The 15099-nt window shown below is 34.7% G+C and overlaps 1 protein-coding gene across 8 annotated transcripts in view; it reads left to right on the top strand.

Annotated features, from left to right (window-relative positions):
- Positions 1–15099, top strand: part of LOC144978725 (liprin-alpha-1-like) — a 76407-nt gene that overhangs the window by 42451 nt on the left and 18857 nt on the right. For 4 of the 8 annotated variants that reach the window (XM_078925153.1, XM_078925152.1, XM_078925157.1 and 1 more), the window contains exons 13-21: positions 111–328; positions 1653–1710; positions 5947–6039; positions 7611–7747; positions 8240–8460; positions 9728–9815; positions 10486–10567; positions 12717–12917; positions 14370–14545. In XM_078925153.1, the coding sequence (XP_078781279.1) occupies positions 111–328; positions 1653–1710; positions 5947–6039; positions 7611–7747; positions 8240–8460; positions 9728–9815; positions 10486–10567; positions 12717–12917; positions 14370–14545 (1274 nt within the window). Of the gene's footprint in view, positions 1–110; positions 329–1652; positions 1858–5946; positions 6040–7610; positions 7748–8239; positions 8461–9727; positions 9816–10485; positions 10568–12716; positions 12918–14369; positions 14546–15099 lie in introns of all 8 variants that reach the window. The other 4 variants (XM_078925151.1, XM_078925150.1, XM_078925155.1 and 1 more) reach the window with 1 other exon arrangement.

Raw genomic sequence — 15099 nt, 5'->3', positions numbered from 1 at the left:
TTCAACAATTACATATTTACAAAAAAAAATTACAGGGTTTTCCATCCAATGAGAGGGGTGGAATAATTGTTAATATTCATTATTTGATCAATACTAAATACTTTGGTCAGGTCCACACATTGAACGAGCAAGAATGGGAAAAACTCCAGCAAGCCCACGTATTAGCCAACGTGGCCCACGCCTTTGATACGAGTGACACAGAGGGCACAGACGACAGCGAGTCCTTGTTTGGAGGTGTGGACCTCCTGTCTCCATCGGGCCACACCGGTGCTCAGACGTTGGCCATTATGCTGCAGGAACAACTGGATGCCATTAATAATGAAATCAGGTAACATTGAACGTTGTTTCTGGGTGGGGTTCCTGACCTTCCTTAGTGGGTAGGGAGGCACTTACTGTGTCTTCTATCCCCTTATCTGTTTTTGCAATATGCTTCCTGTCTTTGTCTTGGTCGAGTGGGGTTCCTGACCTCCCATAGTGGGCAGGGAGGCACTTACTGTGTTTTCTATCCACTTATATCTATTTTCCAACATGCTTTCTGTCTTTATCTTGGGATGAGATCACTTGGTTTTGTCCTGGCCCTGGCCGGATACCCTAGCTGGGAGGGAAACAGTCAAATGTATAGTTAAGAGTTTTGGGAGATGATATTTTTTGTAAATCATCTCTCCGTTATTCACTGTATTATGTTTTATTCACATATTATATATAATTTGTAAACATTTGAGTGGGGAGTCATGCTTGTGTCTGGATGAGACTTTTAGGTGATCTCAAACTAAGTACTTTGGTAGTGTGCTTCTGTTTCCTATTTGAACCAATTCCCCTTTGTCTTACCTTTCCTTGGCTACTTTAATTGTAATTCTAGAAGGTTTTACTATCCCATTTTCTTCATTTTTACTGGCGCTGATACGACATTAATGTGTTGCAAGCGCTGTAAAACCCTTAAAAACAAACAAAACAACAAACGTTGAAAGATGTGACTTACCACATTCGTCTGGTGTTGTTTGTTGTGGTTGGCTTAGTGGTACAGTATTTCATTTTGTAATAGTCAAGCTATTTTGACCATGGGTACTCACCAGATGCATGCTGTGTATTAGGATTAAATTTTTAGGATACAGATTTTGTCAACCAAAAAGATAATGAAAAACGTTTCAATTTCAGATTTTTATAAATGTATTTTTGGGTGTGATCATAAAAACTTGGCTTCATGTCCTTGGGAAATGCACTGTTCATAGATTTCCCCATTTGACCTTGATGTGAATGAGATTGACTTTAAATTTTATACAAAGTTGATACTTTATCCTCACTAAGGAGCTATTCTATCTATTTTTCTTGATACCAGATCCTGAATTTTTGAAATTATTTTTCAATAAAATGTTTCCATAGTTTGTCAAAATTATTTAACAAGTGTTACAAAGCACAGCTTCACACATATATTATTTAGACATATCAATTCCACTCACGGCTAATACACTCTAGCAAAGTACATCTGATTTGATTTTTTTTAAAAATTATTTATGTTTTGTTTGTTATTATTGGTTTTTGTGTATTTTTCCTTTGAATAATATGTACCAACTCCTTTTATTGTCAGTAGACAATCAGTTGGTTTCAAGGAGATGAGTTTTTTAAAATGTTTTATTCAATTTTCTTTTTTTTAGGCTGATCCAGGAGGAGAAAGAGAGCACAGAACAAAGGGCAGACGAATTGGAAAGCAGGGTAGGCAGTGGTAGTCTTGATACTATTCCAGGCAGGTGGCGTGGGGGATACGAACGCTCGGCCTCTCCTCCGGCCAGCGGTAACTCGACTCCCACCCATCCTCGTTCCTCTTACCAGTCTCGGGATTCGTTACAGAAGTATCATACTGTGAGTTTTTTTTTAAGCTCGATGTTTCGGTGTTATTTTCCTTCTTGGATGGAGTTTGGCTTGTATCCCTTCATCAGGCATGATTGTTGATCGTCCATCATTTCAATCCCGGTGTTTTGACGTTGTAGTATCTTGGTTTTTCTTCAATCTTTCACGAAGGCATGTATTGAAAGTGACCCAGTGCACTCCTTGTTGGATCATATTTTGTGCGTTTTGTTTTGTTTTGTTTTTTGTCATGTACAACTGCCACCAGTCATCTGTTGAAGAAAAAATGTTCATTTTACCTTATGTTTATGTATTGGAAGAGGAGAGGGGGGGGCTTTTGTTTTTACTTGTGGATTAATATAATTTTTAATTATTAAATTATTATTTCTCATCACATGACAATATATCTATTAAAAGTAATTACACGGGAAGTTCCATGTCAAACAACAGAAGTTGTCAGATTTTGTTGTTCTGATTGATTTAAAACTAGTCTGGGGTCTCAGTATTCTTTCTGAAGTGTAGATTTGTAAGCTGGCTGGCAGATGTTACTTCATCAATATTCATCTATCGTGATCTTTTTCCTATATTGAGTATTTTGACGTTACCAAAGCATGCCGTTTTCATCTTAAAAGTTTCAATGTTATTTTTTTTCAATTTGTTGGCATTTTTTTTTTTTTTTTTCTTGTTTGGTTTGCTTTTTGTTCATCCAAATTTCTTTCTGCCTCTGATAAGATTTGAATCATGGAAGCCTTTTCCATAGAATTTGCTATAGGTAGCAGAGGCACTTATAGCTGACGGGGTGATACCCAGCATTAATGGTCTGAGTTTGTGCTTTTGTGAAATGGTTCCTGTATTATTTTTCTCTCCAAAATATCTCACAATCGCTTCCATCACATTCTGTAAGGATGACTCATAGTTCTAGTCAATATGATTAACACAAGCCCAGTGCACACTTGGATTTTTGAGTCTTACTAGGCTCCTCTCTTTCCAATTTTTTATTTTTTAAAAATTATTAATTGCTGTTTCTGTCTCTGGTTTCCAATTGGTTAAAATACTGTTAAATTGAGTAAACAAACCCATTGTACAATTCTACTTCATTGATTTCTGGGTAATCATCCCTATTAAAGCAGTACCTCAAAATGCGATGATTATTTGTTCTGCAAGTGGTTGCAGTTCATAAAAGTGTTCCGTTCATTGCTCGATTCCATAGTGTTGGATTAAAATCATTCGGAACAGTAATTTTGTTTATCATGGCTTTTTAACGTTATATGTCTGATTCCACTCTTAACTATATCCTTTATCACTTTGTTCTTCGAATTTTTTTTCAACCTTAGCTTTTTATTTTTTTTTTTTATCTTTATTGTTTTTGGCTCATCTGTTTCATATTTTATCCTTACCAAATAAAGGCTACTTGCAAATGGAGTCGTTGCATCTGTTTCAGTTCCTAACAAGAACACCTTTGTCTGCTTTAAAGCAATTCCAATTATTGTCTCAAAATTTTTATATCTAGTTCTTTAGTGCTTTCACACTTATGATGTTGTTATTCTTTCCCCTTTCTATTGGTGTTGTATTATTGTATCTTATCCGAGCATGATTTGATGCTGTTTTGCATTGAATTTATATCAGATAATATTGTTATTGTTATTAAACAGGTTTGTCTTTTGTTGTAAAATTTTCACTGTTTTTGTAATATAACAGATCCGCCTCTTGTTTTAAAATATTTACTATTGTTGAAAAAAATTCCCTCAATTTGATTATGTCCGGAATTTGTCATTCTTTTTCAATTTTTTGAATTTTCCATGCAAACAAAGATGCAGATTTATGGAGATGGCATTTTATCCTCATCAATTTACTGAAAGTTAAAAGTTACTCAACTCCTCATAATTATTCTTGAAAATTTCAACTTGGCAGGTCTGGATTTGATTTTGTTTTGTTTTTTTGTTTTGTTTTGTTTTGTTTTGTTTCTTTTATTTTTTTTTTTATTTGGTTGTTTTTTTGTTGTTTAGTTTTTTTGATTTCAGAAAACTCAAAACAAAAAATGTATATTGTAAATTGAGTATATCACCATGGTATGCCTTTTTTTTTCTGTATCTACATTGTAATTATTGAATGTGGTGACTTCAAGGAACTGTATTCATTTCTTACTATTTATCGTGTACTGTATTTCTTTTTATGATTATTACATATAATCATTATGTTTATCAGAATAACTGTCCTAACGATTTGTGAGGCTGGCTGAGAAAACCCGGGAAGATGCGGCAAGCTTTAATTCGAGATATGAGCCAAAATCGAGCCAAAAATAAAAGCAACAAATTTTATTCAGAAAAAAAAATTCATAAATTGGGTTCTAATAGACAGAGAAAGACGATATAAAGTGGTAAATCATCAGAAAGATGTTGTCAACACCACTGTATACGTAACTCAATTTATGAAATTTGAGCATCTTTCTGGGTTTTCTCAGCCAGCCACACATTTCAGTACGTCCTGCAGACCTGATACTCTTACTGATTTAATCTTTCACCGGCAAACTCCAATTTACGCTAAATCTGACATTTGATTTTAACCTTTTTGCACCAAGAGAGCAGTAGCAACGTGAGTTGCATCACCAATACTGATTTCTTCTGCTATAAATTCGTAAAATTACGAAAATTTCATCTCCAATTTTAGAACTTCATAAGCATTTCTAAGACATTAACTATTATTGAAAATGATAGTGGATACCAGAGTAAATAATTTTAAGGGTTTTGAAGTCTTTATTTAATCATTGTGAGGGTGAATTGTTGATTTATAAAGTTAACGATAGTGACTACTACTTTTATTTCCGAAAAATAACGGATTTTTTAGAATTTTCAAGTTGGCAGGTTTGGGTCTGCAGTGTTATCCAGACAAATCTTTGGTTCATTAGACATCTGACCAGCTTGCAGTTAAAAGATTTGTGTGTGTTTGGCTTTTAGATTATTTTTTGTTGTTGTTTACTCATTTTTGTCTTTTTCACACTCTCAACTTGTTATTTTTTTCTCATGAGATCTTCAATGTGATATTAATAGATAGTTCCATTTTAACAAATGTGATAAATACTTTTTTAAAAGAAATTTTTTTTAGGGCATGCAACTAAGAAAGAGTGCAATGCCAATTTGAAGCATAAGATAATATTGTAAAATCATTGGTAGATATTATTTATCCAGAAAGTTGTGAAACAGGCCATTAGATTATCTAAAAATTGATTGAAAGATTTATGGAAAAAATATGATGACAGGCTGTTTAAGTATGCAAAGACAAAAAAAAAATTTTAAGGTGAAAGAAGGGTAGACGACCATGGGCAAGTTGGAAGTGACAAACGGACTGGATTGGCCATAAATGAATTAAAGAGTGGTTTTCCAAAACCCATTATTTCAGATGCTCTGAATTTGAGCTGTTCGGGATTATTTCCCTCTTTGAGCTTATTATTTTATTGTCAATAAACGTCAAACTTGTATCAATTTAAGGATAATCGTGTGTCAATCGATTCCTGAACTTGAAATAAACTTTCCGTTCAATTTAGCTGATGGAGGGAAAATCTTGAAAAGTGGAAAAATTCTTATTCACTTATTTTGGAAAACCACTCTTTATTTGGAAAAGCCTTTCAGGAGAAGGGCTGAGGATGAAGAGATTTTATCATTGGGTCTTTACGCAATGATGTGAAGACATTCGAGGAAAAGAAAAAAAAGTCAGATAAGACAAAATAAGCAACGCTTAGCTTTTTCCTCCTTTGACTGAGGTTGTGTCTTAATGATTTGTAGTGTTTAGTTCATGAAACATTTTTTATGTTTATTTTTTTATTTATTTATTTTGCCTAAGTACAATGAAAGTCACTAAATTGATTTATCATAATGATTGTTGTAGATTCATAATTTCCAATTAGATCGAAATATAAAGGTTTTATTTTTTCAAAATGTTGAATATTTGTCTTAAAAAAACAAATAAGACAAAATAATGAGTTTATAACCAAAGTCATAAATTGTGTATCAAGTGGACCATCATTATCAATATTTGTTAGAAAGCTATCGTTTCACTTATCATAAATAACATTTCCATCTCCTCTCCGTCTCTCCTTGACAACAACAGGCCCCAGCAGGCATGACTGCCCAGATGTACACTTACTCTTCTTCGAGTCCACAACTGGCCACTGCAGCAGACAACGGTCCAGCAAACAATCAGGTATGTCCTCTCATTCTTGTCAACAGCAGATGGTGGGGCTAAAATAAATAAATTTAAAAAGTAAAATTCCCTTTATTCATCCCCATGGGGAAATTTGTCTTTAGGGTCTATTGCAAGGAAAGGCTGGAATAACCCAGGCGTCTAGCGCAGAGCAGCACTACAAAGTGAGCTAGAGCGTGTGACGTGCTTAAAGCCACACAGTGAAGCGGTGGATGATCAAACTCAGTACCTGGGTGGGGTTCCTGACCTCCCATAGTGGGCAGGGAGGTACTTGCTGTGTCTTCTATCCCCTATATCTGTTTTCCAACTTGCTTTCTGTCTTTGTCTTGGAAAGGGATTACTTGGTTTTGTCCTGGCCTGAGTCCTAGCTGGGAGGGAGACAGTCAAATGCATAGTTATTGTTTTGGGAGATGATATTTTTTTCCTTGTAAATCATCTCTCTGTTATGTATTATTATGTTTGTTATTTTTAATGTGTAATGTAAGCATTTGAGTGTATTCCTCTTTGTTGGATTTTGTGCTTGTGTCCGGATGAGACTTATGGGTGATCTCAAACTAAGTACATTGATGGTTTGCTCTTGGAATCTGCATCTGATCCCTATTTGTTCCCAGTTCCCCTTTGTCTTCCTTTCTCTTGGGTGCTTTAATTGTAATTCTAGAACTTTTTACTATCCCATTTTCTTCCTTTTTACTGGTGCTGATATAACCTAAATGTGTTGCAAGCGCTGTAAAACCCTTAAAAACAAAACAAACAAACAAACTCAGTCCCTTTCGGGTACGAAGCAAAGACCATACCGCTGAGCCACACTGCCCCTACCTACTGTTAGGATCTTCTATCCCTTCAATTGGTTGTCTCTCTCTTTTGAGGCTTGTTATCAAAGGACTTTCTTTTTACCCAGACTCTGGCTGAAATCCCTGCAGTTGTGGTTTTCTGTCAAGAGTATTTTTCTTCTGTAAATCACCTTTCTGAGTATATTTGAGTAAGAAATCATTTGGCGGCAGTACTGTGCCAACATCTGTGAGATGCCTTAATGCTGGGCAAGTGTGGAGATCATTAGTACTGAGATCTATTTCCCTTAGTCTTTCATTTTCTGGTGATGTGTCAGTTAAGGTTAGAAAATCATCTGTCAATCTCCCATTTGGTGGAGATTCTGTGCGAGACTGTGGATGCCTTCATGCTGGGCATGTGTGGAGATTGCTAGTACTAAGATCTATCCCTTAGTCTTTCATTTTCTTTTGGATGTGTAGTTAAGAGTATGCCTGGCACTCTAATATTTTTTAAACAAAGAATATAAAAGAGGAATTAAAAAAGGAAGGGTTTAAACAATTTCAGCCTCCCCTCCCTCCCCCTGTTGGTGATATGATAGTGTTAAATACATCATGTACAGTTTGAATATTTCTTTTTGTTTTTCAAAATTTACGAGGCTGTCTTCCATGGTTATATGTTCTTTCTCATGATAATTTCTCTCTACTTAATTAAAATAGATAAACGACTATCTCTTTTACAAATGCAAAACAATTAATGTTTCAATATTTCCCATTTTTAATCTTTGTATATTTTACATTATCCAGCAATACAGTCGAGACGATAGTGCATTGAATGAAGAATCTCGTCAAATCAAATGTGAGTCCAGTCCTCCCACTCCTCGGGCCCTCCGCTTGGAGCGAGTTGCAGCAGCATTAGCCGTCAGGCAGGAGGAAAATGCCAAGTAAGTTGTTGATGCAGAATGATGGTCATTTGAAATGAATACAAGATTTTTGTTTTGAAATGTAAAGCACAAACGAGCATTTCCAGAAAGGAAGAAAAAAAATTAAATGGATAATAGATCTGAACCAGATTTGCTTAGGTAATAAACAAAAAAATGGGTATATTTAAAGAAGGAAAAAATCGAATTTGAAGTTTTAATTTCTGCATTAATCCAAATGGCATGATTTTTCACTTTAAGTTATGAATTGTCTCTTTAAAATGCTTATGAATATGTGTATTGCAGTTTGATTTGAAGGCAGATAACTTGATGAATAAAACAACAGGATTTCCTCTAAGAATTATAATCTGATCAAATTTTGTGCCTCAAAAATCTGCATACATCACTCAAAGGTCTGGGTAAGAGATTTCAATTTTGATTTTTTACATTACAATATATGATCCAGCTTACATTTAAATGATTTTGCTTTATGTTCCCTAATCTAACCCAACGTAGCCATCTACAAGATATAAGTATGGGCAGCAATATGACCCCTCTAGACAGTCTACACAGCTCCCAGGATTCCTTGCACAAACCATCTCCACGTATGCCCCACCATACCCACCCGCACCACGTCATGCCCAAGAAGAAAGGACTTAAATCCTCTCTTGGGCGATTTTTCTCCAAAAAAGACAAAAATAAACCGAAGGAATTATTGGCTAGGGAAATGGCCTCAGGTTAGTGTTATTTTTTAAATTTTTATTTTTATTTTGTTCCTCCATTTTAAAAAAAAAATTTTGGGAGGAGGGGAGGTTTTTGTTTTTTTTTTGTCAGGGTTTTTTTCTTAAATTAAATTGAGCTTTTATATAGCACAATATCCACTAAACGTACTCAAAGCACTTTACAGAGGGTCCCTGGCCAACAGCAACAGTTAACATTTAGGACGGGACATAACACCTTTTAGGCGATAATACAATTTTTACGGACAGAGACAACGCTGTTAACGACCAGGTACTCATTTTACACCTGAGTACAGTGAGAGAATGTGAGTAAAAAGTCTTCTCCAAGGACTCAACTATGCACCGAGCGAGGCTCGAACCCAGGACCTTCCGATCCAAAAGCGAGTGTCATACCACAAGACCACACAGCCACATTATATATACAGTCAAGTCTCGCCAATCCAATAACCTCCTTTCCCAGCATTTTATCTGGCAGAGATATCCGGATAGTGGAATAACTTGAATAACTTGGCTTTGGTGACTTATATGTCGGGGCAAAAAAATTAGAATTGGATATGAAGTCATTTGGTGCCTCTTTCAACTAAATTTGAAACTTAAAAAAAGAAAATTACTGGTCGAGAAAATATAAAATACCCATCTTAGATCAACAATTAATTTTAATCAAATTGCTTGCAAGTTCATTTAATGACAATTAATTTTAAGCAAATTGTTTACAGGGTTTGTGTAACGACAATTAATTTTAATCAAAGTGCTTACAGGGTTCGTGTAACGACAATTGATTTTAATCAAATTGCTTGCAGGGTTCGTGTAATGACAATTGATTTTAATCAAATTGCTTACAGGGTTCGTGTAATGACAATTGATTTTAATCAAATTGCTTACAGGGTTCGTGTAACGACAATTGATTTTAATCAAATTGCTTACAGGGTTCGTGTAACGACAATTGATTTTAATCAAATTGCTTGCAGGGTTCATGTAACGACAATTGATTTTAATCAAATTGCTTGCATGGTTCATGTAACGACAATTGATTTTAATCAAATTGCTTGCAGGGTTCATGTAACGACAATTGATTTTAATCAAATTGCTTACAGGGTTCGTGTAATGACAATTGATTTTAATCAAATTGCTTACATGGTTCATGTAACGACAATTGATTTTAATCAAATTGCTTACAGGGTTCGTGTAACGACAATTGATTTTAATCAAATTGCTTACAGGGTTCATTTAACAATTAATTTTAATAAAATCTAATTACTTGCAGGTTCATTTAACGACAGTGGGGATAACAGTGGCTCTGAGATGAGTATCGGTCTTGGTCAGTCTGACTTTGACAGGAGAAAGATTAAAAAGTGAGTGACCATCCCTTTTCATGTGTAATTAATTTGTCTATTTTATTAAAATATGATTCGATAATCAATTCAGATTTTTTTTTTTTTTTGGAATAAAAATTACTAGATGAAAAAAAAAACATGTGGGTTGATAAGGAAGCAAATGTCGTGTATTCTGTCCAACTGATTGGAAGAGAATAATAATAAGAAGAAGAAGAATAATAATGAAATAATTTTGATAATAGTAATAATAATGATTATGATGATGATGATTATAATAATAGTATAAGTATAAGAATAATGATGATAATAATAATAATAATAATGATAATAATATTAATTATAATGATGATGATTATGATGATAACAATAATAATAATAATACAGATAATTATAAAAATAATGATAATTATTATTATTTTATTATTATTATTATTATTATTATTATTATTATTATTATTATTATTATTATTATTATTTTATTATATTATTATTATTATTATTATTGTTATTATTAATATTATTATTGTTATTATTATTATAGTAATAATAATGATGATAATAATAAAGAAAGAATTAATGTAAAAAGGATAATTGTGATGGAAGAAAGGTTGATAACAGAGACAGAGAGACAAGACAGTTTTTGTTTATATTCTTTCTTAATTTTAGAAATTTTTAATTTTTTTTTCAGACACGAGTTACTAGAAGAAGCCATGAAGGCCAGCACTCCTTTTGCTTTATGGAATGGACCGACTGTGGTGGCGTGGTTAGAGGTAAGAGCTGTGGTCTTAGCTTACAAGCACTTTCCTTGTGGAATCAAGAGTAATGTAAATGTTGTTGCTTGGAGCTCGAAGAAATAGATAACAAATTTAATTACGAAAACAGATAGAATGAATGTTTGTCATCATTCATCTTAACAAGGCCACTACCACATCATCTCATTCATCTGTGGTGTTTCATTCATCCTGTTTGTTGATAAAGGGGAAACCCGAAATATCAATTCTATCTGTTTTTGTAATTAAATTGAACCTTACATTCAATTTCACATTGTTAGTTCTTTGGAATCAAGCAGAAGGTGTTTATAGCTGGACCATGCTAGTAATCGGGTTCTAATTCTTGTGAACTGACAATGCCCTAATGCCTGAAGTACATAAACCATACAGCTGTCAGGGCCAATTTTAAGTCGACTCAAATGTAAAAAGAGTAAAGGTAGACCAAGAAAAACACATTTGAATAGTTTGAACAGCTGGGTGACAACGAAAGAGAAGAATAATATTATTTTTTTTAAGTTATCTGATCAGAGAGATGACTGGCGTACCATGATCACCGATGTCTGGCACAGACTTGGTACTTGAAGAATAAGAAGAAGATGACTATCATTTCCATCGTTTTCAGCAAGAGATTAATTACTGCGAAGAGATTAACTTCTGGAGAAGATAGAGTAGCATCACAGTTGCTAATCTCTTGCAAAAAGCAATGAAACAACTGTCAAATTTCTGGGTGGGGTTCCTACCTCCCATAGCGAGCAGGGAGGTACTTGCTGTGTCTTCTATCCCCTTATATCTGTTTTCCAACATGCTTATCTGTATTCCAATTGCTTTCTGTCTTTGTCTTGGAGTGAGATTGCTTGGTTTCGTCCTGACCTTGTTCGGAGTCCTTGGCTGAGAGGGAAACAGTCGAATGTGTAGTTATAGTTTTGGGAGATGATATTTTTTTCCTTGTAAATCATCTATGTACTGTTACTCTTTTCATTTTTAACATATGATTTGTAGACATTTGAATTCCTCTTTGTGGGGACCTGTGCTTGTGTCTGGATGAGACTTTTAGGTGATCTCAAACTAAGTACAATGATAGTCTGCTCTTGGAATCTACATCTGTTTCCTATTGTAACCAATTCCCCTTTGTCTGCCTTATTCTTGGATGCTTTAATTGTAATTCTATAACTTTTTACTACCCCATTTTCTTCCTTTTTACTGGCGCTGATATGACCTTAATGTGTTGCAAGCGCCGTAAAACCCTTAAAAACAAACAAACAAAAACTGTCAAATTTTGGTGGGTTTTTTAAAGTGAAATTGGCCTTGTCACCACTAGGGTTAGTTAAATATATTTTCTCCTGAGTTTCCAATTTAATACTCAAATATCGGCTTGCAGGCTTCAAAGTGCCTCTGGCCTCATGAGAAGTGATTTAGTTCCATTTTAGATGGTGAGACCAGTTGGTTTTTTTGTCCAATCCAATCCATACTGTAACGGCTTCAGCACGGACGATGGACGCAACGTTTGTGTGGTGTGGGATGGTGATAGGTTATGGCTATTTATTACAATCCAATCCAATCCATACTGTAACAGCTTAAGTACTGAAGATGGACGCAACATTTGTGTGGTGTGGGATGGTGTTAGGTTATGGTTATGTATTAAAATCCAATCCAATCCATACTGTAACAGCTTAAGTACTGAAGATGGACGCAACATTTGTGTGGTGTGGGATGGTGTTAAGTTATGGTTATGTATTAAAATCCAATCCAATCCATACTTTAACAGCTTCAACACTGACGATGGACGCAACATTTGTGTGGTGTGGGATTGGTGTTAAGGTTATGGTTTGTTTTATCACAATGATATTTAACGCTCACACTGTGACTGACAAATTTGTGTGTGTGATTGTGATAGTTTTCTCTATCCATGTAAGATTCCTCAGTGTGACGAAAAAATTTTCTAATTAATGTATTGGAAAAATTCTATAGCTGTCAAATTCCTCAGTGTTGGGGGGTTTTAGCCAACAGCAATAGGTAATTATCACATGTAGCTGTATTATACTGTAAATTTTGAATAGCAATTGATTTAGCTTATCATTGTTGTTAAAAGAATTTCACAGAAATCGTCAAAAATTCTCTCTAAATTCTTGTTTTAATCCCCTCTCATCAGCTATGGGTTGGTATGCCTGCCTGGTATGTTGCAGCCTGTCGGGCCAATGTCAAGAGTGGAGCTATTATGTCTGCACTCAGTGACACGGAAATCCAGCGTGAAATCGGCATCAGCAACCCCTTGCACCGTCTCAAACTGCGACTGGCCATTCAGGAAATGGTCTCTCTCACGAGCCCTTCTGCTCCTAGGACTTCCAGAACTGTGAGTGTTTGGGATTTTTGTTTTTCTTTCTTTCTTTTTTTTTTTCTATTTTTTTTTCATTGAAAAAGAATATATTGTTTCACTTACAACAGGGCTACCCTTTTTTTGTAATCAACCTTTGATCTTGATCAGTTTTGGTCAGTTGTTTTTTTTTGTAAGATGAAAGTATTGGTTGTTTAAAGGCAACGGTTAAGGGGAAGCTAGATGGATACATATTCTTTTCTATTATTTAATGGTGATGATACCATTTGATGAAGAGAAGTTTTGCTCAAAAAGTTTTTATATATGCCCTTTACAAGAAAAATTGTCAGGTTTTTTTTTATTTTAGCAAAGGGCATCTCTGTTACAACAATATAGTTTATTGAAAGAGGATTCATTCAAGAGCACAGATTTTGATTTTGAAATAAATTTTATAGACTCCTCCTACCTTTTTACCATTTATTTTATTATTTAGCAAATCTTTTCGGAAACTTATAAAATTGCCATGTCCAAGTTACTGTCAAATAATGTACTGAACAAAATTTAATAAAAGGGCATTATTAAGAACTTTTTGAAAAAATGCTTAATTGTCCATATATATATTTAACTCTTTTAACTTTACTAAAATCTTCGTTCTGATACTATTTATATCTGTGCTTCAAGTGAAATTTTAAAAATATGAAGCGGGTGGTTGGATGGGAGCATCACCTTTGAATCATATACCTATGATGTTCGCATGGGTGTACGATCCGATAGTGATGTCGTTTCTTCTTCTCTTTACTAGCCTATCCTGCTTCTTTGGTTTGTGATTGTATTTTTGACAGGGGATATTTTTTTTCTGTAAATCTTCTGCCTGTTTGTTCTTGGTTATTTATAATTTAGCTTATGATATCTTTAGGTTATGATTTTGATTTCCATTTGTACTATTTTTGTTAGATTGCTTGTTTTTTTGTTTCAGCGGTCTCTCATATAACCTCAATTGTGTTGGAAGAGACCTAAAGCAACAAACAAACAAAAAAAAATGAAAATAGTGCTAAATATCGACAATAATGATAATGATGGTTATGAGGATGATAATATTAATAATTTCATGATGCCAGAAAATGAGTAAGGATTGGGCAGCCTTGTGGCTCATCGGTAAAAATGCTTCACTCCCCTGGTCTTATGGGCAGCCTGGTTTAGAATTTTATTTGATGGAAAATAGTAATACCCTTAGACTTGTGTCATATTTAGATTCTTTTATATATATTTTTTTTTAACTTTGAAAAAAATAAATGGAATTGAGAGAATGTTTTGACTCAGATATCTGTGTTGAAGAGGGATCAAGAAATCGCTTTAAAAAAAAATTAGAATAAACTTGAAGCAAAGGTACAAAAGTATCGGCAATGCTCATTTTTTAAGTGATTCTGGACTAAATTTTTCAAAGGTTAAAAACATAAGGCTTTTCTTTCTCTCCCTCTCTCCATCTCCCAGACCCTAGCCTTCGGTGACATGAACCACGAGTGGATCGGCAAGGAGTGGTTGCCCAATCTCGGTCTTCCCCAGTACCGTCCCCACTTCATGGAATGTCTGGTGGACGCCCGAATGTTGGACCACCTCACCAAGAAAGACCTCCGGGGACAGCTCAAGATGGTGGATAGTTTTCACAGGTACTCTCATTGTGTTTTATTTATTTACATACGCGGCTACATGGTCTTGTAGTATGACACTCGCTTTCGGATCGGAAGGTCCTGGGTTCGAGCCTCGGCGCATAATTGAGTCCTTTGAAAAAGGCTCTTTACTCACATTCTCTTATTCAGGTGTGAAATGAGTACCTGGCCGTTAACAGCGTTGCTCTGTCAGAAAAAAATTGTATTATCTCCTAACAGGTGTCATGTCTCGTTCTAAATGTTAAATGTTGTTGTTGGTCAGGAATCCTATGTAAAGCGCTTTGAGCATGTTAAGTGGATATTGCGCTATATATAAAAAGAAGGGGGAAAAAAGCTTAAAGTTCTACATACAATGGGTGACTAAAACGGCTAATGGCATTCTGGAAGTCGCGTGTCTGTGGGGCAAATACATTTGCCATACATTGATAAATTAACAAGAATGAGTAGTATGTGCTCAAAATGCCTTCCACTAAAACACATGAAGTATGTTGCTCCTTTTTTGTTTTGTCATATGTTGTTGATTTTGTTGGGGGGTTTGGGTTTTTTTCGGGGGG

This window comes from Berghia stephanieae, chromosome 8 (assembly GCF_034508935.2).
Source record: "Berghia stephanieae isolate SIO BIC M18660-M18661 chromosome 8, UCSD_Bste_1.3, whole genome shotgun sequence".
In the NCBI taxonomy this organism is placed as follows: domain Eukaryota; kingdom Metazoa; phylum Mollusca; class Gastropoda; order Nudibranchia; family Aeolidiidae; genus Berghia; species Berghia stephanieae.
The sequence above is the reverse complement of the archived record's forward strand: the minus strand, read 5'-3'. Positions and strand labels throughout refer to the sequence as shown.